Source organism: Crassostrea angulata, chromosome 3 (assembly GCF_025612915.1).
Source record: "Crassostrea angulata isolate pt1a10 chromosome 3, ASM2561291v2, whole genome shotgun sequence".
NCBI classification, from domain to species: domain Eukaryota; kingdom Metazoa; phylum Mollusca; class Bivalvia; order Ostreida; family Ostreidae; genus Magallana; species Magallana angulata.
In genome coordinates, this window is record NC_069113.1 from 54,211,834 (window position 1) to 54,235,406 (window position 23,573).

The window sequence follows — 23,573 nt, forward strand, 5'->3', positions numbered from 1 at the left end:
AAATCGTAGTTAAATAGTGGATGCAGGAAAGGGGGGGGGGTAATGTAAAGTTCAAGCAGATAGTTTATATAATGAAATAATGATCCCCAAAATAGAGTTATGCTAACTATATAATATTATACATTTGTAATTACATTAACATTCCCGAATAATAAATATTAATACAGGTAATTCTCAAGTGAATGACAGGCATTAATTGTTATCACAACACAATTCACACCTCTTGTTCTGAACGATATAAAACGTTATGGCTTCATAGAATTAATAAATAAAAATTCAATCAAGCAAGCACGTTGTCTTGACCGTGCATGCATAAAAGCAAGCACTGTTTCAATGGTTTTTTTTAAAAACATATTCCAATTAATATTCTTGTATAGGTAATAATTAATTTCAGACGAATAATAATACGAGAAAAGTATCTTAATACAGGAAGATGTTTCGCTCGGAAGCAGGTGTGAAACATCGAGGTGCGAAACATCGATATCTCAGGGCGAAACAGAATAGGTGCGAACCATCCCGGATTCCAATAATCGATGACGCCACCTGGCGTTTATTTGTGCGTCCGCTTGTTTCATGTTGATATATGTTCGTTTTACATTTATGTCTGTTGGTTTTACTTTTTGTGTTTGATTTGTATTTAGATATCTTTGGTTGATTTTATGTACATTTATTTTGCAAAGAAGACTGTTGGTTTTGCACTTATGGTCAATGGTAATATTATTTTAGATTGCTGAATTTAGTTTATCTTTGATTTTGTAAAATTGTATTTTTTTCCCTTTCCGCTGCCCATACTAAAGTCAAATATGAACCCTAAAATATACCACAGAAGCGACATACAAGGCTGTCTGGCCGATGCCTATTCTAATTGGAAGCGACTCCATTTTGTAAAAAAGTCTAACATCCGGTAATGTTAATACATTCGAGGTGTTTTTTCCGAGCTTGCCGGAAAGGCCCGAGAAGTTGCGATTGGTTAAACCGGATGCTATGGAGAAAATTCAGCCTCCGCATGACCTAGCCTGGTTCCTGTGCGTAATGGGTAGCTCAGGGAACCAGGCTAGCGTTTATCTGGATCTGGATCGGGATTTCGTGTCATATGCACAAAGGTTCAAAGGCGCTGTAATTTTAAAGTTGTCGGTAAATAGTACATAAACAAAGTATTCCTTTTAAAGAAATGATTGGCATGTGATATGAATTATCAGTATTATGAAATAAGTTAATGTTATGCCGAAACTACAACATGCATCAAATAGCATAGTTTGCAATGTTTTGTTGCTTTCCGAATACTTAACTTAACTTTAATTTTATAGTAGGCGAGGCGAGAACACGTCCCAATTAAATTTTTTTAAGCATTTAAGTATGATTGAATAAATATGTCACTGTATAAAAGTTTAAATCTCAAGAAAATTGCATCAAAATATGAAATGTTTAATTTACACAAAGCTGTCACTGCATAGTTAACAAAGTAGTGCGAATCGTAATATGTGCGCAAATAGTAGAATTCACCGAGTGCCTGATACTATACATGCAAACTTCATTCATAGATAGCTCATAATTATTCTGAGATGAAAAGTCCATACATGTATAAATTAAGTAATACAACGTACAAATTTAGTGGTTAAAAGCAGAGGCCTAGAGTCGGTGGAATCTCTGATAATCTTAAACCCCTGACACACCGGAGCTGCGTCCTCACGGCGATCCCGCTGCGCCCTTACATAATGTAAAACGCCAAGGTAAAGTAGAGTCTCCTACAGCGCCGTACATTTTAGAACGCCATGCAACGCCGCGCACTTTGAACATGCACACAGTACGCGCCGTGGCTCTGCGTTCTGATAAACACGCCGTAAAAGCGTAGTGAGGTCGCCGTGACAGCGCCGTAAGATCTCCAACAGCGCCATAAGAGCTCCGTCGGCGTGCTCAAGGAACACATCTAATCGCAGCGTAGACGGAGTGATAAGTCAATTCCGCTTGCACGGAGACATCACGGAGTCCTTTTGGGATCTTACAGCGTCTCTATCGCGCTATCACTGCGCTCTCACTGTGCTCTCACTGTTAAACAAGTTGTTTTTCATTATGCTGCTTTCACACAGCGACCCCAAAGGGCTGTTGCTGCGTTCATCGCGCTCTCGTGTTGTTTCTTCTGCGTTTATATCGCGCTCCCAAGGCGTTTCTAATGCGTTGTCATCAAGACCACGAAAACTCGAAAAATGGCTGTTGTACAATAGCATGCGATGTTATTATTATCAAACTGGATGTAGATGGCTATGTAAAAGGTAGCATTTGCTAATATTCCAAGACCGATCAATGGACGTTGATGGAATTCATGCCAATTGGTTCTGATGTTTTCACATCTTTTCTATGTTTTCTAACAACTAATAACGGATCTTTTTACAACGTTGTGAACACGCAGTGGGGACGCAGCTTGGTGTGACAGCTTTCACGTTTTCGTTGGAAACACATGCAAATGGTCCACGTATTGTTGTCCTTTTTTAAAGGACAGCAACTTGTTTTAGATATTCATTCCCCAAAAATTTTCTATAATTTAACACCAGAGAATAAAGTGACATTTTCTCATACATAATTTAAATGTAATATCTTGCGGATCGATACATCTTTATGCAAAATCGTTGTGACAGGAGCACAAAACATGAATGTATATATGCAATGCAACGAATTTAATTTAATTTTCTGTTTTCTTGTGCAGATATTTGACAATCTACTAGGGTGGAAGTGGTATGAACTGTGAGATCTCAGTATGTGCATTAATTTACATTGAAATTAAAGTATCCAGATTATTTCATTCACATAGTGGAAATAATTATGTAATGTTGAATAGAAGAAACACACCATAATGTTAGACTTCTCTTGTCTACAACATTGGTCAATGTAAACCAAGCTATTTAGATAAAATTCAATAACCATGTGTGTACTTTCTGAATAATGTAAATAATGGTCTACTTCAGTGAAATAAAAAAAAAAAATACATTGCTAAACATATGTACTGTAATTTTTATAAAGACTAGTAAAATGCGGCATATCCATGTTATTTTACTGTATAATATTCCCAGCATTTAAAAGGTTATAATCATCAACGCTTCTTTTATAACTTAATGTAATATTTACTGATTTTATCATCTAAACCATGATGGGGTAAAATACACGCTCAATTGGAAATAAAATATTAAACCACTGTCGTACTACTGAGCTGTGTACAGTACGTTTCTTAATCTGTGATGCTACTATTAGTGTTATCTACGTGTGTTGATTAAGGTGCGTGTGATTTTGAATTAATCTCTTGGGTTTCGAGAATTATCAACTTAACTTAAATTATGTTAACATACAAAACGTACTCTTCTTAGGTATTCTTATTTCAATACATCCATGTAAAAATGATCATGTATTAAAACTAGCCGAAAATTGCGATGAAAACCATTTTGCCGAATCAACATGCATGGTTCATATAAATGTAGTATGGAATGATATTGCCTGGAAATTTAAATTGCAACAGATTGAAATGTTCACATACATTCTAATTCGTAAGTTAAGATTTGATACAAATGGGCTACTTATTTGGTAGTACATACGCCACTAGATTACTTTTTTTTTTTTTTTTTTTTTTACAATAAACTGATTACAAGAAAACTATATTTGCAGGGGCATCTTTAAAAACAAGTATTCTTTTTAAAGGAATGATCGGCAATAATGATATATTGATAGCTACAAGCAATTAACATGATCTGTTTGATGTAAAATAATTAAAGAAATACTGTATTTTTACAAAAAATAGAATATTTTGAATCTGTACAGCATAATTTCATCCTTATAAACCGTCAACAAATTTAATTTTGAAATAAATTTGGGAAAAGCCGTTCGTAAACTCCTTGTTTAGTTTTATATATTTAACGTGATTATTATATGTTAATGCAGTTTCTTCTTCTTCAGCTGAGCAGGGCTCTTCAAAGAGCATTAACACGTATACAAAGAAAGAGTTTTATTAAAATAATTTAATAAAATTAAAACAACAATAAAATAATATTTAAAAAAACATTGAATGCCATCATAACTTGCTATTGAGGTCGCATTATAACGTAACCTTGTTTATAAATCAAGCTGTCTTCCTAGCTACTATTATGCAACATCAATAGATCGAGGTCAGTTCATGGAGCATCTTTTTATGATTGAGGTCAGTTCATCGAGGTCAACTGCAATTCTTACGCGTGAGACAAAATGTGCATTCTTGAATTAACAGGTCGAACTGTATTTTATGTATGTTTGCATCTCTTAAGGTAAATGAATTGAAATAAAACTGAGTAAAATGTTATATAAATACTAAACCAAACTTCAAGTTTTTATAAGAACTACTTATGCAAACGGAATGTGTGCGCACGTGGAAGCATTTGCCGGATACCTCATATGGACACAACAGTGATCGGCCGAAGCCGATCACAATAAGAAAATTATTTAATTGTATAAATGATTTATTCCAACAACAACAATAAATTAAAACAAAATACATTCTTTCACCACAGTTGCTTGCGAATAAATATCCCTGCCAAGTCCAGAATGTTCCTATATTTAATAAACCTAAAATGAAAAAAAAAGTTATGAAATTAGGTAAATTGAATATCATATCGGTGTACAACATTGTTGAATGAAAACTACGTTCATTAAAATTGTATAGTGCTTACATACAATGACACCCCCCCCCCCCCCTTAAGAAAGGGATATTAGGTCCAACATAAAATTTCGAATTATTATCAAATCTTAGCAATTCTAACAAGAAAATCACCTTTCTTCCTGGTACAATCTGAGATCCAATTATTCCAGATGATCCCCCTCCGATGAGACCACCATTAATGAATCCATTGGCACCAGAGGCAGAGGCAGCGGCGGCGGCGGCGTTGTTAGAAGCAGCTGCAGCAGCGGCGGCGGCAGCTCCAGAGTTCTGTCCAACAACGTTGGGGTAGTAGACGGCTGGTTGAACAACTTGACCACCAAATTGACCTCCAATCTGACCGGCAAACTGGGGACCTACAAGTCCAATCTGAGGTCCAAAGTTGGCACCAGATGCAGAGGCAGCAGCAGCGGCGGCGTTTCTACCAGCAGCGGCAGCAGCAGCAGCGGCAGCATTTTGTCCAGCTGCAGCGGCAGCGGCTGCGGCAGCGTTTCTACCAGCGGCGGCAGCAGCAGCAGCGGCAGCATTTTGACTAGCAGCGGCGGCAGCGGCAGCAGCAGCAGAACCCCCAAATCCATTGATTGGTTGAACAGATGGGAAATATTGGACAGATGGTCCTTGATGAACAAATGGACCGTAGTTAGATCCAATCTGTCCTGGATATCCAATAAAAGAATTTCTCTGTGCAGAGGATGCAGCAGCGGCGGCGGCAGCAGAATTCATTCCACTTGCGGCAGCGGCGGCAGCAGCAGCAGCAGAGTTTCCCCCATCGAATCCTCCATTGAATCCGAAACCATTGTTGAAACCTGAAGCTCTGGAAGCGGCTGCGGCGGCGGCAGCAGCGGAATTCAAACCACTGGCGGCAGAAGCAGCAGCAGCAGCAGCAGAGTTTCCCCCATCGAATCCTCCATTGAATCCGAAACCATTGTTGAAACCTGAAGCCCCGGAAGCGGCGGCGGCGGCGGCAGCAGCGGAATTCAAACCACTGGCGGCAGAAGCAGCAGCAGCGGCGGAGTTTCCACCGTTAAATCCTAAGATGCTACTTTCAAATCCGTTGTCGTTGATTCCGATGATGCCGCCATTAATTCCATGTCCTCCGTATCCTTGGGATTTAGAATAGTAGCCAGTGTTGACTGGTATGGCGATAGTGCCAGCAACGAGGCAAAGAAGGGCAACAGCAGGGATCATCTACAAAAGACAAAATGAAATAGTAAACTTATGTTAATATTTTCCTGAGCATACTAAACCAATGTTTTTAAAACTGACCATTCGTTTTTGAACAATATAAAAAATGCTTTTTAATGCGTATGTTTGTCAATAACGGATATATTGATTATATTTTGAAATACTAGTATTGTTGTCGGCATAGAGTTAAAATAATTTAGATTTAAAAGAAATCTAATAGATTCTCAAATGATGTTTTCAGTTTATCATTTTTCCTTCAAGATTATTAATCCGTATTTGACAATCTCCTTTTTATAAGTTTAAATATATAAACTTCTTAGCAATTTTAAAGAAACAATTTTACAAAGTATTTTTTTTATTGATTTTATGATATGAGCTCAAATCAAAGCTTTAGGAACTAAAGAAAGCACGGGGACATTGTTGAAATCTATACATGCTATATATTGAATGAAAGAAATAAAAAAAAAATTCAGGAATAATCAAAAGCCATAATCCTTAATTTTACTTAATTCAATGAGATAAATTTTACAAGTTTTTGAACATGTCTTCATTTCGCCGTTGTAAAGATCGAGCTTACCTTGGAGTGTCTTTCGGTGAACGAACCTGGACGATTAGTGACAACTATAACAAGATCTCTCCTATATATACACCCTAATCACTGACGTAACCAGGAAGGAATATTCATGAGGTTTGAACTTTTTGACAACTTGGTGAAAGTTAATTAAATATCATTGGTTTTCTAAAATTAGAAACAAGAACACGTTAATGATATATCAAATTATAATCACAGCGGACATATTTTTAATGCTAGTAAGCAACTTTTGCTGAATTGTATATTTGCTTATTGATCTTTTGCATTTAAGGGTGAACAATATGTCTACTGTTTGTATTTAGATATTACATATATTACGGATAGAATATTTTGTTTTAATTCCTCATTTCTCCTTATTCATAAAGATATGTAAAGAAAATAAATTTGTTGTGGTGTAAAAGAATATTGTACTTATTTTTTGCTAAATTAAAATAAAAAAATTAACAGATTGTCTATGGGCTCTAAAACTAAGTTTGCAAAGCTTGAAAATACCGCGTTTTTTTAGAAGGCATAAATTAATGTGTTTCTGTTTTGTATCAGAGTTTAGAAAGAAATATAATTAGTAATAAAAGAAAAAAAAATGTTAAATCAGTCACATCAGCTTTAAAATCTATTTTCATACGTTCAGAATTTAATTGTTAAATAAAAGAAATTTGAGAAAGAGAAAAAATATTTTTTTTTGTAATTATATTTTATTCATGATGAAAAAATATGACGTGTTGCCTTTATTTATCATATTTTGCTAAATTCAAAACATCCCTGGTCTCTAGATCTCTTTCTCTCGATTTTGAATTTTTGAATATTATTAAATATCGTCAAATTCTCGTCACGTGGAGACAAAATTTATAGCCCAGGGTTTATTATCTAAATAAACATTATTATTACTGATGCTTAATTATTGTTTTCTTAGAATTCTATCATTAAATCAAATATGAAGGAGTAAAAATATATTTTAGAAGAAATCATGTATAGTTTTAATAAAAAAGAAAACGCGCACCTGCTAGATGCACGGTAAAAAGGAAGGAAACGCCAACTGATGACTGTACCGATGACAGTTTTTAATGACAATTTAAACTCGCTTTAACCTTATCATATAACAAAGGGCAGTCTGTGTCATGTATGTATGCTTGCCAAAAAACGCTGACGAAACATCTTCTGATTGCTTTTATTTTCTGTTTTAACTTTTTAAAATTACGGCTTGATAAACAATTGGCATGTTCTTCCTTGTTTAAATGAAAAAGAAACAAATTAAACGTGAAAATTTGAAATTGTTGAGAGCATTGAAAACAGCTTTGAAGGTGAAAACGTGTGAACGATGGATTATGTCATTCTGATTTTTATTTTTATGGAAACATACATGAATGAGGTGTAATTAGCTTTTGATTGTGGTAATATGAATAATCTGAAAATTAAATTTGAATGCTGTGATTAAATTTAGCTTTTTGTACGAGTATCTAAAAGTACACTAGTATCAAAAAACGCAGCAATAAAGTCAAATATTCTGTATCAAAACCATTAATAGATCGTAATTAACTTGCATATTCCATGCAATGATTTTTGTATAGAAATAAAGAAAAATCAAAAAACAAATGATTATCTAGGTAATTATCATTTCAGTATTTGTTATGTGTAGGTACTTTGTAACATATATATAGCCTCTACATGTCGTTGCGAAAATTAAATGAGCAAAGCAAGTGTCTTTGGATGTGTCATCAAAGTTTTAATCTTCTACAGGTCTTACAGTTAATCCTGATGTTTTCGGTTTCAAGAGTTATCAAACTTTGCCAAGGAGCGGGCGAATGAATTGGAATCGCATGGTGGAAAAGAGAAAAAACCTAAACAATTTTGGTTAAAACGCGGTGGTCAGAACTGAAAAAAGAAGGTGGCTATGTTTGGATGTAAATGTATTATTGGTTATCAGTAGACTGTGTAGAACATCATTAAGAACTTTATTAAACTTGTTAAGTTGATTACTATAGAGATATCGTGTATGTTGATCGTTCTCAATCACGCTCTGGACGTCCTGGTAAAATATTATAAATATTTTGTCTATTTTCGTGAGTCCTCTCCCCGATCGTCTTTCATAAAGGTCGTTTTGTCTTTAATTTCCTGTGAAAATTTGATTGTTAATAATTTGTTTATGATATTTGCCTTTACATTGCCGACATTTCAACATAAAAAATGCGCTTGATTTTGCTTATCAAAAATAATCAGTTAAAGAAACTTTTCTTTTTTGGGTCACCTGAATCACTAAGATGATCTATATGCGTACGTCCGTCGTCGTGCGTCGTGTGCCACTCGTTAACAATTTACAATATTACTGTAAATTACTTCTTTTCATTAATTTTATTCATATGTTCTAAATTACCGTACAATTACCGTACAATGTTATGAACCTTGTAGCTGTTTGTGAGTATGATTGTGTTTATACATATAGGTTTTTTAATAACATAAATATAGTATTTTAAATAGAGAACCTCTAGCTGAAATCTATATCAGGGATTCTGGGTTATGTATTTAAAAGATTATCTACTTTCACATTTGTAGGAATGTATTTTAATGTATGGTTATGATGTTCATAAAAACTATTCAAAAATTGTGAAATAAATGGTCTCTTTGTCAGGGGTTAAGCAGGGCCAGTATGACCCTTATAGTGAAACTGTATTTGATATTAGGATCCTTTGCTAATTCTAAAGTTGTGGAAAACAAACTGAATGCATGGTTATGAAGTCAATGAAAACCTTGATAACATTCGTGAAATTTACGGCCCCATTGTCTAGGACTCAAGCACTTACGTAGGGCCGTTATTGCCATATAGTTAAACAATATTAGAAAACCTTCTTTTCTATCTCTTCAGCGTGGGGAAAACACAAAAAGAATGTTAACGATACACATTAAGCTTTCTATGTAAATTGTAAAGTTCATGACCCTTGTGTCGTTGGTTCTTGCCTTCGTGTTGAGCCAAAATGGCCACATTATGAAAATGTATAAAATATTATGTTTTTTGTACTTTCACAGTCACTTGAATTTCTCGAGTAATAGTTGCAGGTAGTAAGCACCAAAAATTAAAAGCGGGGGTAAAAGTCTGATGAATCTTGGATAAGGGTTAATATTCTAAATTAAGGCTAAAAATGCAACATGAGACTTCTTGACAGATTTGTACAATACGGGCAATTGTACTAAGGTTAAGTCAACGCCCGTGGGCCTCTTGCTTTATTAAGAATAAAAAAAATATGAGTTTTTAACCCATTTAATAAAGAATATCTTAATCATAGAGAAGATTTAAATGTTTAATGTCACGAAAATTAAAGTTTAACGCACTCGAACTACGTATATGTAGTAACAATAAGATTGAAAAAAAATCCCTGAAATTTATTTGAAAGATTTTTTAATGCTACAGGTAGTAATTAAAAAAAACAAAACAAAACAAAACAAAAAAACACAACACCCCCCCCCCAAAAAAAAAAAACCCCAAAACAAAATGTAATACAAAAACCAACCCCCAATATCTTTAAATACAGATTATCGCGAGTGCATTGCAGTATAAACTAATATCGACAATTTGATTGCAGAAAATAAATTGACTTGAGTGTGTGTACAAATATTTAATTTCTACTACACATTTTTGTAAATCAAATAGATCTTACTGAAGTTACAAGCAGGAGAAGGATCGACTGTGATGCTACTAACTCGCTATTATAAAATATATATAAATATTTTCAAATCATTCAAATAAAGGCGGTAACATTGCTCAATGTGACTAGAATATCGTTTTTTATTACCTATATTGATTTCTTTTGAATTAATTCAAAATTAAGTTTTTATGTTTGATATGATTTTGTGTGAAAATATTTGGATCTCTAACAATTGTGCGATTATATTTAAATCAAAATGTAAAATTATTTTCCTAGAAAGTGAACCGAAGATGAGTTTTATTTATTGAAAGAGGTAATTGATACCTTGGAATATATAATGATACATTTACATAAAAAGAATAAAATTAAAAGAGTTACAGCCTTGCAACGATTCTCATTTATAAGTTTAAAAATTGCTGGAATTGCACACGGTTTTTAAATTATAGTCTTGAATATGCTTTTGAAATATAGTCTTAAATATATAGCAAACGTAATCTCAAATTAAAGAGTAAAAGGAAGGATAGTTCACCAAAAACTATATGGAATTAAAAATATAAATTTCTGTCGTTAAAAAATTAAGTCTTTTGCAAGAGAATCATCTTTTATGAAGAATTTACCTTTTAGGACAACAAGTAGATCTACTGAATTTATTGAAATGCCTCGCTTGTGTGAAAAACCCCCCATAAAGAAATACCACATATATAAAACATCTCTATAGAATGAACAAACCTTTAAAGCTGCTTGGTTCGATTTTTTTGTAATTACAGTATCAAAATTTTTTCCATACAAATCATTCATCTTAGAAAGTTATGGACTTTCTCCTTTTTACACCAGCAGAATCAGTCTCCTTTCTAAGTTAGAAATATTCAAAGTAAATAAAAATAATTTCTCTTTGGGCAAACGAAAAAACAAACCAAAATGCATCACGGGAATGTTTAGAAAAGGAAACCGCTTGGTTTCGTCCCCCGAATGATTGGGGTTATTCAACCCGCATGCTATGCATCGATTGTAAAGAAAGCAGACTTTGGAAATATTAGCGAACAAAACGTACACATGTTTATTTGTAATTGTCTGATCATTTCGACCTTTATTTAAAGCGATGTCAAAGTCGTAATACAACCATACCCGTCTCGTCGTCAGGGGTGAAATTTAACATGAGGCGAAATAACGCGGTACCTTTTAATGTCGTTTGTTTTGTTAGCAAATTTTGTACGTATTTTTCTTCATTGAAATTTGGCATAATTGACGGGTAAAACTACTGCAATGTCTATTATTATACATATACTAATTATAGCCATCGTTTAAAAGCGTGCATAAAATTTGATATAAAATCGGACCAAGCAGCTTTAAGCCTTTCAAAGGAAAAATACAACCCCACTAAATTTGTCATATAAACTGTTATTTTTTTTTTATTATTGAGTTTATCAAAAATGCCATAGATTCAAAAGAAACACCACGAACATTAAAAATACGGCTTAAATGTTTGAACAATATTACAAACAGAATAATAAGAAAATTGCATCAAATCCAATTAATAAATTATAAGCCAAACCATACCTAGTTAGTAGTTTATAAAAAAAAAATAAGAACGTAGTTTTGTATATATAAGACACTTGTTTTCTTTCCCGTATTTTATACATTCTAGATGAAAAAAAGAAAGCACACATCATGCAATTGAATTTATTTATTGAAAATCAATAACCAATAAATAACAAAAATAAAAGATGGTAAGACACATGAAAAAAACGCATATCACAGATTAAAGAACGTCTTCATATTTTGAAACAAAAGAAATTCATATCAATATTTCTTTCCTGATACAAATCGGGAACCAATTACACCAGATGATCCTCCAATGATTCCACCATTAAATCCACTGGCGGAGGCAGCGGCGGCGGCGGCGGCTGCAGCGGCGTTGTTAGAAGCAGCAGCGGCGGCAGCTCCAGAATTCTGTCCAACAACGTTGGGGTAGTAGACAGCTGGTTGAACAAATTGACCACCAAATTGACCACCAATCTGACCGGCAAACTGGTGACCTACAAGTCCATTTTGAAGTCCAAAGTTGGCACCAGATGCAGAGGCAGCGGCAGCAGCAGCAGCAGCATTTTGCCCAGCTGCAGCGGCAGCAGCAGCGGCGGCGTTTCTACCAGCGGCTGCGGCAGCAGCAGCGGCAGCATTTTGACCAGCAGCAGCGGCAGCGGCAGCAGCAGCAGAACCTCCAAATCCATTGATTGGTTGAACAGATGGGAAATGTTGAAGAGATGGTCCTTGGTTAACAAATGGTCCATAGTTAGATCCGATCTGTCCTGGATATCCAATAAAAGAATTTCTCTGTGCAGAGGATGCAGTTGCGGCGGCGGCAGCAGAATTCATTCCACTTGCGGCAGCGGCGGCAGCAGCAGCAGCAGAGTTTCCCCCATCATATCCTCCGTTGAATCCGAAACCATTGTTGAAACTTGAAGCTCCAGAAGCGGCTGCGGCGGCGGCAGCAGCGGAATTCAAACCACTGGCGGCAGAAGCAGCAGCAGCGGCGGAGTTTCCACCGTTAAATCCTAAGACGCTGCTTTCAAATCCGTTGTCGTTGATTCCGATGATGCCGCCATTAATTCCATGTCCTCCGTATCCTTGGGTTTTAGGATAGTAGCCAGTGTTGACTGGTATGGCGATAGTGCCAGCAACGAGGCAAAGAAGGGCAACAGCAGAGATCATCTACAAAAGAAAATGAAATAGTAAACGTTATGTTAATATTTTCCTGAGCATACTAAACCAATGTTTTTAAAACTGACCATCTGTTTTTAAACAAAATACAAAATGCTTTTTAATACATATGTTTGTCAATAACAAATATATTAATTATACTTTGAAATACTAGTATTGTTATCGGCATAGAGTTAAAATAATTTAGATTTAAAAGAAATCAAATTGATTCTCAAATGATGTTTTCAGTTTATCATTTTTCGTTTAAAATTAGCAATTTTAAAGAAACAATTTTACAAAGTTTTTTTTTATTGATTTTATGATATGAGCTCAAATCAAAGCTTTAGGAACTAAAGAAAGCACGGGGACATTGTCGAAATCTATACACGCTATATACTGAATGAAAGAAAAAAAAATCCAGGAATAATCAAAAGCCATAATCCTTAATCTTACTTAATTCAATGAAATAAATTTTACAAGTTGTTGAGCATGTCTTCATTTCGCCGTTGTAAATATCGAGCTTACCTTGGAGTGTCTTTCGGGGAACGAACCTGGACGATTAGTGACAACTATAACAAGATCTCTCCTATATATACACCCTAATCACTGACGTAACCAGGAAGGAATATTCATGAGGTTTGAACTTTTTGACAACTTGGTGAAAGTTAATTAAATATCATTGGTTTTCTAAAATAAGAAACAAGAACACGTTAATGATAAATCAAATTATAATCACAGCGGATATATTTTTAATGCTAGTAAGCAACTTTTGTTGAGTGCATATTTGCTCATTGATCTTTTTAGGGTAAACAATATGTCCACCGTTTGCTTTTAGATATTATCACGAATAGAATATTTTGCTTTAAATCCACAGTTCTCTTACTGCGTGAAAATATGTAAAGAAAATAAATTCATTGTGGTGTACAAGTATATTGTACTGCTATTTTGTTAAATACAAATATAAATTGCAAAAAAACCCCAGATTGTCTATGGGCCCTAAATGTAAGTTTGCAAAGCTTGGAAATACCGCGTTTTCTATTAAAAGGCATAAATAATGTGTTTCTGTTTTGTATCAGAGTTTTAAAAGCAGTATTTAAAAAAAAATAAAATAAAAATCATTTGATCAGTCACATTAGCTTTAAAATCTATGTTCATACGTTCAAATTTAATTGTTTTGTAAAGATTTTCGAAATGGAGAGAAAAGATTTTTATTCATGATGCGAAAATATGATGTGTTGTCTTTATTTAACATATTTTGCTAAATTCAAAACATCCCTGGTCTCTAGATCTCTTTCTCTCGATTTTGAATTTTTAAATATTATTAAATATCGTCAAATTCTCGTCACGTGGAGACAAAATTTATAGCCCAGGGTTTATTATCTAAATAAACATTAACATTACTGATGTTTAATTTATTGTTTTCTTAGAATTCTATCATTAAATCAAATATGAAGGAGTAAAAAGATATTTTAGAAGAAATCATGTATAGTTTTAATAAAAAAGAAAACGCGCACCTGCTAGATGCACGGTAAAAAGGAAGGAAACGCCAACTGATGACTGTACCGATGACAGTTTTTAATGACAATTTAAACTCGCTTTAACCTTTATCATATAACAAAAGGCAGTCTGTGTCATGTATGTATGCTTGCCGAAAAACGCTGACGAAACATCTTCTGATTGCTTTTATTTTCTGTTTTAACTTTTTAAAATTACGGCTTGATAAACAATTGACATGTTCTTCCTTGTTTAAATGAAAAAGAAACAAATTAAACGTGAAAATCTGAAATTGTTGAGTGCATTGAAAACAGCTTTGAAGGTGAAAACGTGTGAATGATGGATTATGTCATTCCGGTTTTTATTTTTATAAAAACATGAATGAGGTGTAATTAGCTTTTGATTGTGGTAATATGAATAATCTGAAAATTAAATTTGAATGTCGGGATTAAATTTAGCTTTTTGTATCTAAAACTACACTAGTACCAAAAACACAGTAATAAAATCAAATATTCTGTATCAAAACCATTATTAGATCGTGATTAACTTGCATATTCGATGCAATGATTATTGTATAGAAATAAAGTAACATAAAAAACAAATGATTATCTCGGTAATTATCATTTCAGTATTTGTTATGTGTAAGTACTTTGTAACATCAATATAGCCCCTACATGTCGTTGCGAAAATTAAATGAGCAAAGCAAGTGTCTTTGGATGTGTCATCAAAGTTTTAAACTTCTACAGGTTCTACAGTTAATCCCGGTGTTGTTTTCGGATTCAAGAGTTATCAAACTTTGCCAAGGAGCGGGCGAATGAATTGGAATCGCATGGTGGAAAAGAGAAAAAACTTAAAACAATTTTGGTTAAACGGCGGTGGTCAGAACTGAAAATAGGTGGCTAAGTTTGGATGTAAATGTATTATTGGTTATCAGTAGACTGTGTAGAACTTCATTAAGAACTTTATTAAACTTGTTAAATTGATTACCCCGGAGATATTGTGTATGTTGATCGTTCTCAATCGCGTTCTGGACGTCCTGGTAAAATATTATAAATATTTTGTTTATTATCGTGAGTCCTCTCCCCAATCGTCTTTCTTAAAGGTCGTTTTGTGTTTAATTTCCTGTAAAAATTGGAAGGTTAATAATTTGTTTATGATATTTGCCTTTACATTGCCGACAATTCAACATGAAAAAAGTGCTCTTGATTTTGCTTATCAAAAATAATCAGTTACCTGAATCACTAAGATGATCTTTACGTTCGTCATCGTGCGTCGTGCGCCACTCGTCAACAATTTATAATATTATTGTAAATTACAACTTTTAATTGATTTTATTCAGATGTTCTAAATTACCATACAGTGTTACTTTGTAGCTGTTTGTGTGTGTGATTGTGTTTATACCTATATGTTTTTACTAACATAAATATAGTCCTTTAAATAAAGAACCTCTAGCTGAAATCTATATCAGGGATTCTATTTAAAATTTAATATCTGTTATCTATTTAAAAGATTATGCGACATCTACTGTCATATTTTTAGGAGATGTATTAAATGTATGGTTATGATGTTCATAAAAACTATTAAAAATTTGTGAAATAAATGGTCCCTTGGTCAGGGGTTCAGACCCTTAGGCAGGGCCAATATGACCCTTATAGTGAAACTGTATCTGATAATAGGATCCTTTGCTAATTCCAAAGTTGTGGGAAATAAACTGAATACATGGTTATGGTATCAATGGAATCCTTTATAACATTCGTGAAATTCATGACCCCATTATCAGGGACTCAAGCACTTAAGTAGGGCCGTTATTGCCATATAGTTAAACAAATTAGAAAATCATCTTCTCTATCTCTTAAGCATGGGGAAAACACAAAAAGAATGTTAATGATACACATTAAGCTTTCTATGTCAATTGAAAAATACACGATCCCTGTGTCGTTGGTTCATGCCTTCGTGTTGAGCCAAAATGGCCACTTTATGAGAATGTATAAAATATTATGTTTTTTGTACCTTCACAGTCACTTGAATTACTCGAGTAATAGTTGCAGTTGGTAAGCATCAAAGAATAAAAGCGGGGGTAAAAGTCTGATGAATCTTGGATAAGGGTTAATATTCTGAATTAAAATACGGGCAATTGTACTAAGGTTACGTCAACGCCCGTGGGCCTCTTGTTTTATTAAGAATAACAAAAATATGAGTTTTTAACCAATCTAATAAAGAAGATCTTAATCATAGAGAAGATTTAAATGTTTTATGTTTCGAAAATTAAAGTTTAACGCACTCGAACTACGTATATGTAGTAACAATAAGATTGAAAAAAAAAATCCCTGAAATTTATTTGAAAGATTTTTTAATGCTACAGGGACTGATTTAAACAAACTAAAAATAACAACCCCCCAAAAAAACCCCAAAAAACCCCCCAAAAAACCCACCCCCCCCCAAAAAAAAGAAAAACAAAATGTAATACGAAAACCAACCCCCAATATCTTTCAATACAGGTTATCGCGAGTGCATTGCAGTATTAACTAATATCGACTGCAGAAAATATATTGACTTGAGTATATGTAAAAATATTTAATTTCTACTACACTACTTTGTAAATCAAGTGGATCTTACTGAAGTAACAAGCAGGAGAAGGATCGACTGTGATGCTGCTAACTCGCTATTATAAAATATATATAAGTATTTTCAAACCATTCAAATAAAGGCGGTAACATTGCTCAATATGACTAGAATGTCGTTTTTTATTACCTATATTGATTTCTTGGAATCAATTCAAAATTAAGTTTCTGTATTTGATATGGGTTTGTGTGAAAATATGTGGATCTCTAGCAATTGTGCGATTATATTTAAATCAAAATGTAAAAATGCTATTTTCCTAGAAAGTGAACCAATGATGAGTTTTATTTATTGGAAGAAGTAATTGATACCTTGGAATATATAATGATCCATTTACATAAAAAGAATAAAATTAAAAGAGTTACAGCCTTGCAACGATTCTCATTTATAAGTTTAAAAATTGCTGGCATTGCACACGGTGACCATGCTTTTAAATTATAGTCTTGAATATGTAGCAAACGTTCCTGTCGTTAAAAAAATAAGTCTTTTGCAAGAGAATCATCTTGAAGAATTTACCTTTTAGGACAAGTAGATCTCCTGAATTTATTGAAATGCCTCACTGGTGTGAAAAAAACCCCCATAAAGAAATACCACACTTATAAAACATCTCTATGGAATGAATAAACCTTTAAGCCTTTCAAAGAAAAAAATATAACCCCACTAAATTTGTCATATAAACTGTTATTTCTTTTTTATTATTGAGTTTATCAAAAATGTCATAGATTCAAAAGAAACACCATGAACATTAAAAATACGGCTTAAATATTTGAACAATATCACAAACAGAATAATAAGAAAATTGCATCAAATTCAATTAATAAATTAAAAGCCAAACCATACCTAGTTAGTAGTTCATAAAAAAATAAGAACGTAGTTTTGTATATATAAGACACTTGTTTTCTTTCCCGTATTTTATACATTCTAAATGAAAAAAAGAAAGCACACATCATGAAATTGAATTTATTTAGTGAAAATCAATAACCAATAAATAACAAAAATAAAAGATGGTAAGACACATGAAAAACATGCATATCACAGATCAAAAAACGTCTTCATATTTTGAAACAAAAGAAATTCATATTAATATTTCTTTCCTGATACAAATCGGGAACCAATGACACCAGATGATCCTCCAATAATTCCACCATTAAATCCACTGGCGGAAGCAGCGGAAGCTGCAGCAGCGGCGTTGTTAGAAGCAGCAGCGGCGGCGGCGGCAGCTCCAGAGTTCTGTTCAACAACGTTGGGGTAGTAGACAGCTGGTTGAACAAATTGACCACCAATCTGACCGGCAAACTGGGGACCTACAAGTCCATTCTGAAGTCCAATGTGGGCACCAGATGAAGAGGCAGCGGCAGCAGCAGCAGCGGCGTTTCTACCAGCAGCGGCGGCAGCAGAAGCGGCAGCATTTTGACCAGCTGCAGCAGCCGCAGCGGCAGCGCTTTGTTGACCAGCAGCGGCAACAGCAGCAAAACCTCCGAGTCCGAAAAACTGTGGACCAGATTGGAATTGAACAGACGGTACTTGTTGAACAAATGGTCCGTAGTTAGAACCAATCAGCTGATGTCCAGATTGTCCTTGGAATCCTGTAAATGAAGATCTCTGTGCAGAGGATGCAGCAGCAGCGGCGGCAGCGGCAGAATTCATACCACTTGCGGCAGCGGCAGCAGAAGCGGCAGCTGAGTTTCCTCCATTGAAACCTCCATTGAATCCAAATTCATGATCAAATCCATTGTTGAAACCAAGAACTCCTTGATGTCCAAAAAGACGTGATCCTCCTGAGGCAGCGTTGGCGGCCGCGGCGGCGGCAGCGGCGGAATTCAAACCACTGGTGGCAGAAGCTGCAGCAGCGGCGGAATTTCCACCGTTAAATCCTAAAATGCTGCTTTCAAATCCGTTGTTGTTGTTTCCGATGATGCCGCCATTAATTCTGTGTCCTCCATATCCTTGGGATTTAGGATAGTAGCCAGTGTTGACTGGTATGGCGATAGCGCCAGCAACGAGGCAAAGGAGGGAAACAGCAGGGATCATCTACAGTAAGTAAAATGAAATTGTCATTTAATTTTCATTCCCCAAAAAAGGAGAATCATCTTCTTTCGAGAGATAAGAAGCCTTTGAAAATCTGTTTGTTAGATTCATAAAAGCCTTAAACACATTTGACAACTACAACAAAATCTCGCCTATATATACACATGATCATTGACGTAATCAGGAAAGAATATGCATGAGGTTTAGGTATTTTCCAGTACTCATTAATACTGAACCAAATTCCATTGGTTCGTTTAATTTGAACGTAATATTATTTTAGTTAATGTGTTTTTTTAGGTAAACCTTTAATAGTTAAATTGTTGATTTTCTTTAATCATGACAACGTTTTAATCGTGAATGCCTGTGTAAAAAATTCTGAAACAGTTATTTATGATTTGTGTGATTTATAATTAAAAAATATTGATAAAATAGGAAAGTTTGTATGTTCAGTTAAATTATTATATAGTAACACCAACTACACCATGGTTATGCTCATTTAAATCATGTTTTCTTTTCTATATATAATTAAATTTATATTTTATTTTTTTAATAAAAATTTAAGGTTTTGTTATTCAAGCGTTTTCCTAAAACTATCTATTGTATTTAAAAATTCAAGTCTTGTCAACTAGGGTCAAAATAACATAAAACTTAATATGTTTTAAATCCTTACGATACATCACCCTGAAGTAGAAGATTTTACTGATTTGTAACGGTTTTTACGAGACTTTTATTAACCTTACTTCTTTTTAAACGCATCTAAGATTAATTCCAATGAACAAAATTATTTTCTAAAATGGCAACAAATATTTACTAATGTGAAATTGTTCGGCTCCTCTCCTTCTATATGTATTTCTTCTTTCTATTTGTTTTCATTATTTCTAAAGTTAAGTTAAACTTGATTAAATCTTCATTTTTTATCATTGTTTTAATTCTAGACTAATATGAATGAAAGTGCACTTAAAAAAATGACAGTTCTTCTTATACCATTCAAAGTTGCTTTAAAAGGAAAAGAGTAAACGAAAGTAAATCGACATAAGAAAATTCAGACCGTGTTCATTATTTTTATTTTAAACATGTGCGTAATGAATTAAAAAACATTGAGAACAAAGGTAAGCAAGTGGCACGTCCCTTTGCCCACCTAATGACACTGAAGTGGAACAACGACTAGGTGTTTTATTAGCAATTTATTATTTCTCCAAAGAAATGACGAGGTCGTTCTGTATGAGTAAACTGCACTCTAAATTCAAATGACCCTACTTAGAAGGAAAGGCTATTAATGACAGCCTTGCAAATGAAAGGATTTTGTTTTTAGACTTATTGATTTGTTAAAAAATACACATGTGTTCATTCCCAGTCATGCGATGGTACCAATAAATTGCAAGGTAAAACCATCATTTGTAATGTTTCTTATTTCACAAGATATTTGATCAGAACACACTGATAAATCAACTAGATGAATATATGATAACGATAGTTTATATATTTGTATCTAAACAAACTTAATAAAAAGTTTTATTCAAAATATTTATGAGAAAGGTTGTTATGTTGTTTTGTATAATGCGGTGTGTTGTTGCTTACGATGAAATATATTAATTTTCCAAAATGTATTTCTTAATTCTGTGAATTGTACCTCTGAGACTATGAGAGAAATTTATGCATACTTTAGTAAGAATCAATTAAGGACTATGTGCGGTATTATGCATTTTTGCCGTCCAAATTAGAGTTTTACAACGAGGTTTAAAAATAAGTTGGAAGATATATAAAATCATATTAAAAATAAGGGTGTAATAGATTATCACCACAATGACGTCATAATGTAGAAATGGCGTCATGTAGATTGCCTTTTTTTTTTATAAATTGATGTTTTGTAGCAAAATGTGGGTGTTTTCCGGCAGTTTTTCGACTGGGAAACATCGAGCGCAGGCTTGCTCAAGTACCATTTTTTAGTATAATGTGAATAATTATCTAAAGAAAAGCATATGTTAAAATCGTACTTGCGCTCTATAAATCCGACTGCAAAATATAAAGCAAAAATGAAATATTTTCATTTGTTTGCAAATTTGCGGGAATTATGTCATTTGGGTGACGTCGACGTCATAGATACACAGCAAATGAGCAACGATGACTAAAATCAAGATTAAAGTGATAGGCGTCCACAGTGCAATGATTTTTAGAGATTTTATTTTTATATGATTCTATTTAAAAATTGGTTAAAATTGGGGACATATATTTGACCATACTGCACATAATCCTTTTCCGAAAAGTGAAATTACCCGAAATGTTACATTAATACCCCCCCCCCCTTAAACTATTCCTACCGTCACACTGTTTTTTTTATTCATTTATGTTATGATCCCAAACGTTTTGTACAATGTGTTTTATTTAAAAACGTCTGGATGTTGGATGTTAAAATATGTACCTTCATTGAGTATTTTTTCTTTTTTTTCCAAATAAGCCGCGGGTGTTTCATATAGCCATTACACGGCAATATCACGACCAAACTACAACGTATTATACTTTTTAAAACTGATATCCATTTTGCTTATAGAGCCTCAACCTTTATTCAAACATAAGTAATTTGTAAGTCTACGTCGTTTTTAACTGTCTTGCCCAATGTACAGGAGCAGACCACTAACCCCCCCCCCCCCCCTCAAAAAAAGGAAACCTTCTGGAAGGCTCATATCACTTGCATTCGTTTTGTCCCTAAATAATATCACTGGCATCAAAAAAGCAGAAACCTACAAGTAATAGAAAGTTTTTGTACACCTTTTTTGAAAAGGCTACACATTGTCTAGAACATCATTTCAAGCTTGGTTAATTGTGGGTTGTTTAGTTAATCATTTCGAATATATCGTTTCACCTGGTGGTATTAAGTTTACAAAGTGGCATGTTGTTCGTTCTCAATCACGTTAATGACGTTTCGTTTAAATTTCTCGTCGATAATCTTTACCTGTCCTTTCCCGGATCGTCTCTCATAAAGGTTGATCAGTGATGACTTATTGAGTCAATTGTGGATTGTGGATAAGTGCACAAGTTATCCTAGGCTGTATTTACGTATCTTTAACAATATTTGATTAATGAGTCAAGGCTTTTCGGGAACGAAGTGTGCTTAAAAACTCTAGGCTATCAAAGTTGATCGTGTATGTAATATCGTGCTTCAGAGTAAGTCTTTCCCAACGTTTTACTTTAAAATACAATTTTTTATTTAAACCTCAGATGATTAATGAAAAATGTATCGTTTAGAAGAATAGGGAAACGATGAAATGTGTATATCTTTATAATTTGTTTTTTTATACTCCCTTAAACAAAATCAGCAATATAAATTTTTCTTTAAAATGGACAGATTCTTATAAAATATAGAGTCAATATATCACTGTTGTTAGCAAAAATACTAATTTGTTAAAAAGCATTATTCTTTTTCAAACAGCATTGCATAGGTAAAGCAATATCAGCTTATGTTCTTGATACATGCTTTTAAATGTTATTCAGATTAAGAGATTTCTTAAAAAACATTCAAATTGTTCAACTATATGTTTTTGTATGGATTTGTCCGTCTGTAGCTCGAAATTCTTGTCCGAAAAGTTAAAAAACTCATTTTAGGAAAATGTGCATACATATAAAAAAAACAGCAAAGACACTTGCCATACATAATTACATATAGTTGATTTTTAAAATAGATAATAATCAATAAAATGAAATCCCGTTAGTACTTTAATTTACATAGGTGTTATTTCAAACACAAAGCTTAGTTCAAGTGAACTAAACTTTTCTAAACAGACAATATAATACTTTCTTATGGCCATAAAATCTACGATGCACTATGTATCGAGATTTTTCTAGAAAATTGCATCCAAGCAATTTTTAACTAACAGATCATAAAAGTATGAAGACTATTTTTACGCCAATATAGGTCTTTTTTTCTTTAGATTGAATAGTCTCCCCTTGATTTCAAGCGTTACCGCTGTAGAACCAGTCTTATATAATTCTGGCGTTGAAATATATGCGACTAAAAAAAATATCAAACTTGCACGTGCCGTTTAAAATCTGACAGTTTTCAAGGTATCTATAAATAAGTTTTCTTGCAAATTCAATACTTGTGAATTAATTATATCGACTTTATCGATCAATATTCAGGTACTAAGTCTTTACGGGTGTGATGATTTGTACTTGTGTCCAAACATTTTTTCACCCCCGTTTTGCCAGAGTTGCTGTCTAGAAGTGTTTTCATCTTAAATTAAAGTACATTTAGATTACAAGAACAGGAGAAACTTGTAAAATTCAAGCTGACTTAACTTAATTAAAAAATAAATTCAGACAGTTTGTTTTTTATTTAAGGAATGAATTCAATACTTATTTGTTTTATACGATATAAAATGGTATGGGGCAGTTGACGCTTTATAAACCGCGAAGCAGTTTTTATAAAACAGCGTATGATACGCTATTTATATATCGGATGTACGTAACTATTCTCAGTACAATATCCGTAATAAGACATTAATAATTTATTTTTCTTTGCTCTTATCAGGTTTTAATTAAATATAGATTGTAATCTTAAAAATAAAAATATACTCAGATTGCTAAGAGAAGATATTTTAATCAAATCAAGATATGAAAACGCTCAAACTTATAAAACTACGTATATGATTTAGTA

The 23,573-nt window shown here is 33.5% G+C and overlaps 2 protein-coding genes and 1 pseudogene across 2 annotated transcripts; all 3 read right to left on the minus strand.

Moving 5' to 3' along the window:
* Positions 1-4,439: 4,439 nt before the first annotated feature.
* Positions 4,440-6,729, minus strand: LOC128176549 (spidroin-1-like). Its single transcript, XM_052842959.1, has 3 exons — positions 6,435-6,729; positions 4,787-5,860; positions 4,440-4,581 (listed from the first exon to the last, which is right to left on the minus strand). The coding sequence occupies exons 2-3, from the start codon at positions 5,858-5,860 to the stop codon at positions 4,573-4,575; spliced, it is 1,083 nt and encodes a 360-aa protein (XP_052698919.1). The 5' UTR covers positions 6,435-6,729; the 3' UTR covers positions 4,440-4,572.
* Positions 6,730-11,763: 5,034 nt separating this feature from the next.
* On the minus strand, positions 11,764-13,356 carry LOC128175098 (spidroin-1-like). The gene is made up of 2 exons (XM_052840509.1): positions 13,307-13,356; positions 11,764-12,793 (listed from the first exon to the last, which is right to left on the minus strand). The coding sequence occupies exon 2, from the start codon at positions 12,791-12,793 to the stop codon at positions 11,885-11,887; it is 909 nt and encodes a 302-aa protein (XP_052696469.1). The 5' UTR covers positions 13,307-13,356; the 3' UTR covers positions 11,764-11,884.
* Positions 13,357-17,840: 4,484 nt separating this feature from the next.
* On the minus strand, positions 17,841-19,094 carry LOC128175099 (uncharacterized transmembrane protein DDB_G0289901-like; annotated as a pseudogene).
* Positions 19,095-23,573: the final 4,479 nt, after the last annotated feature.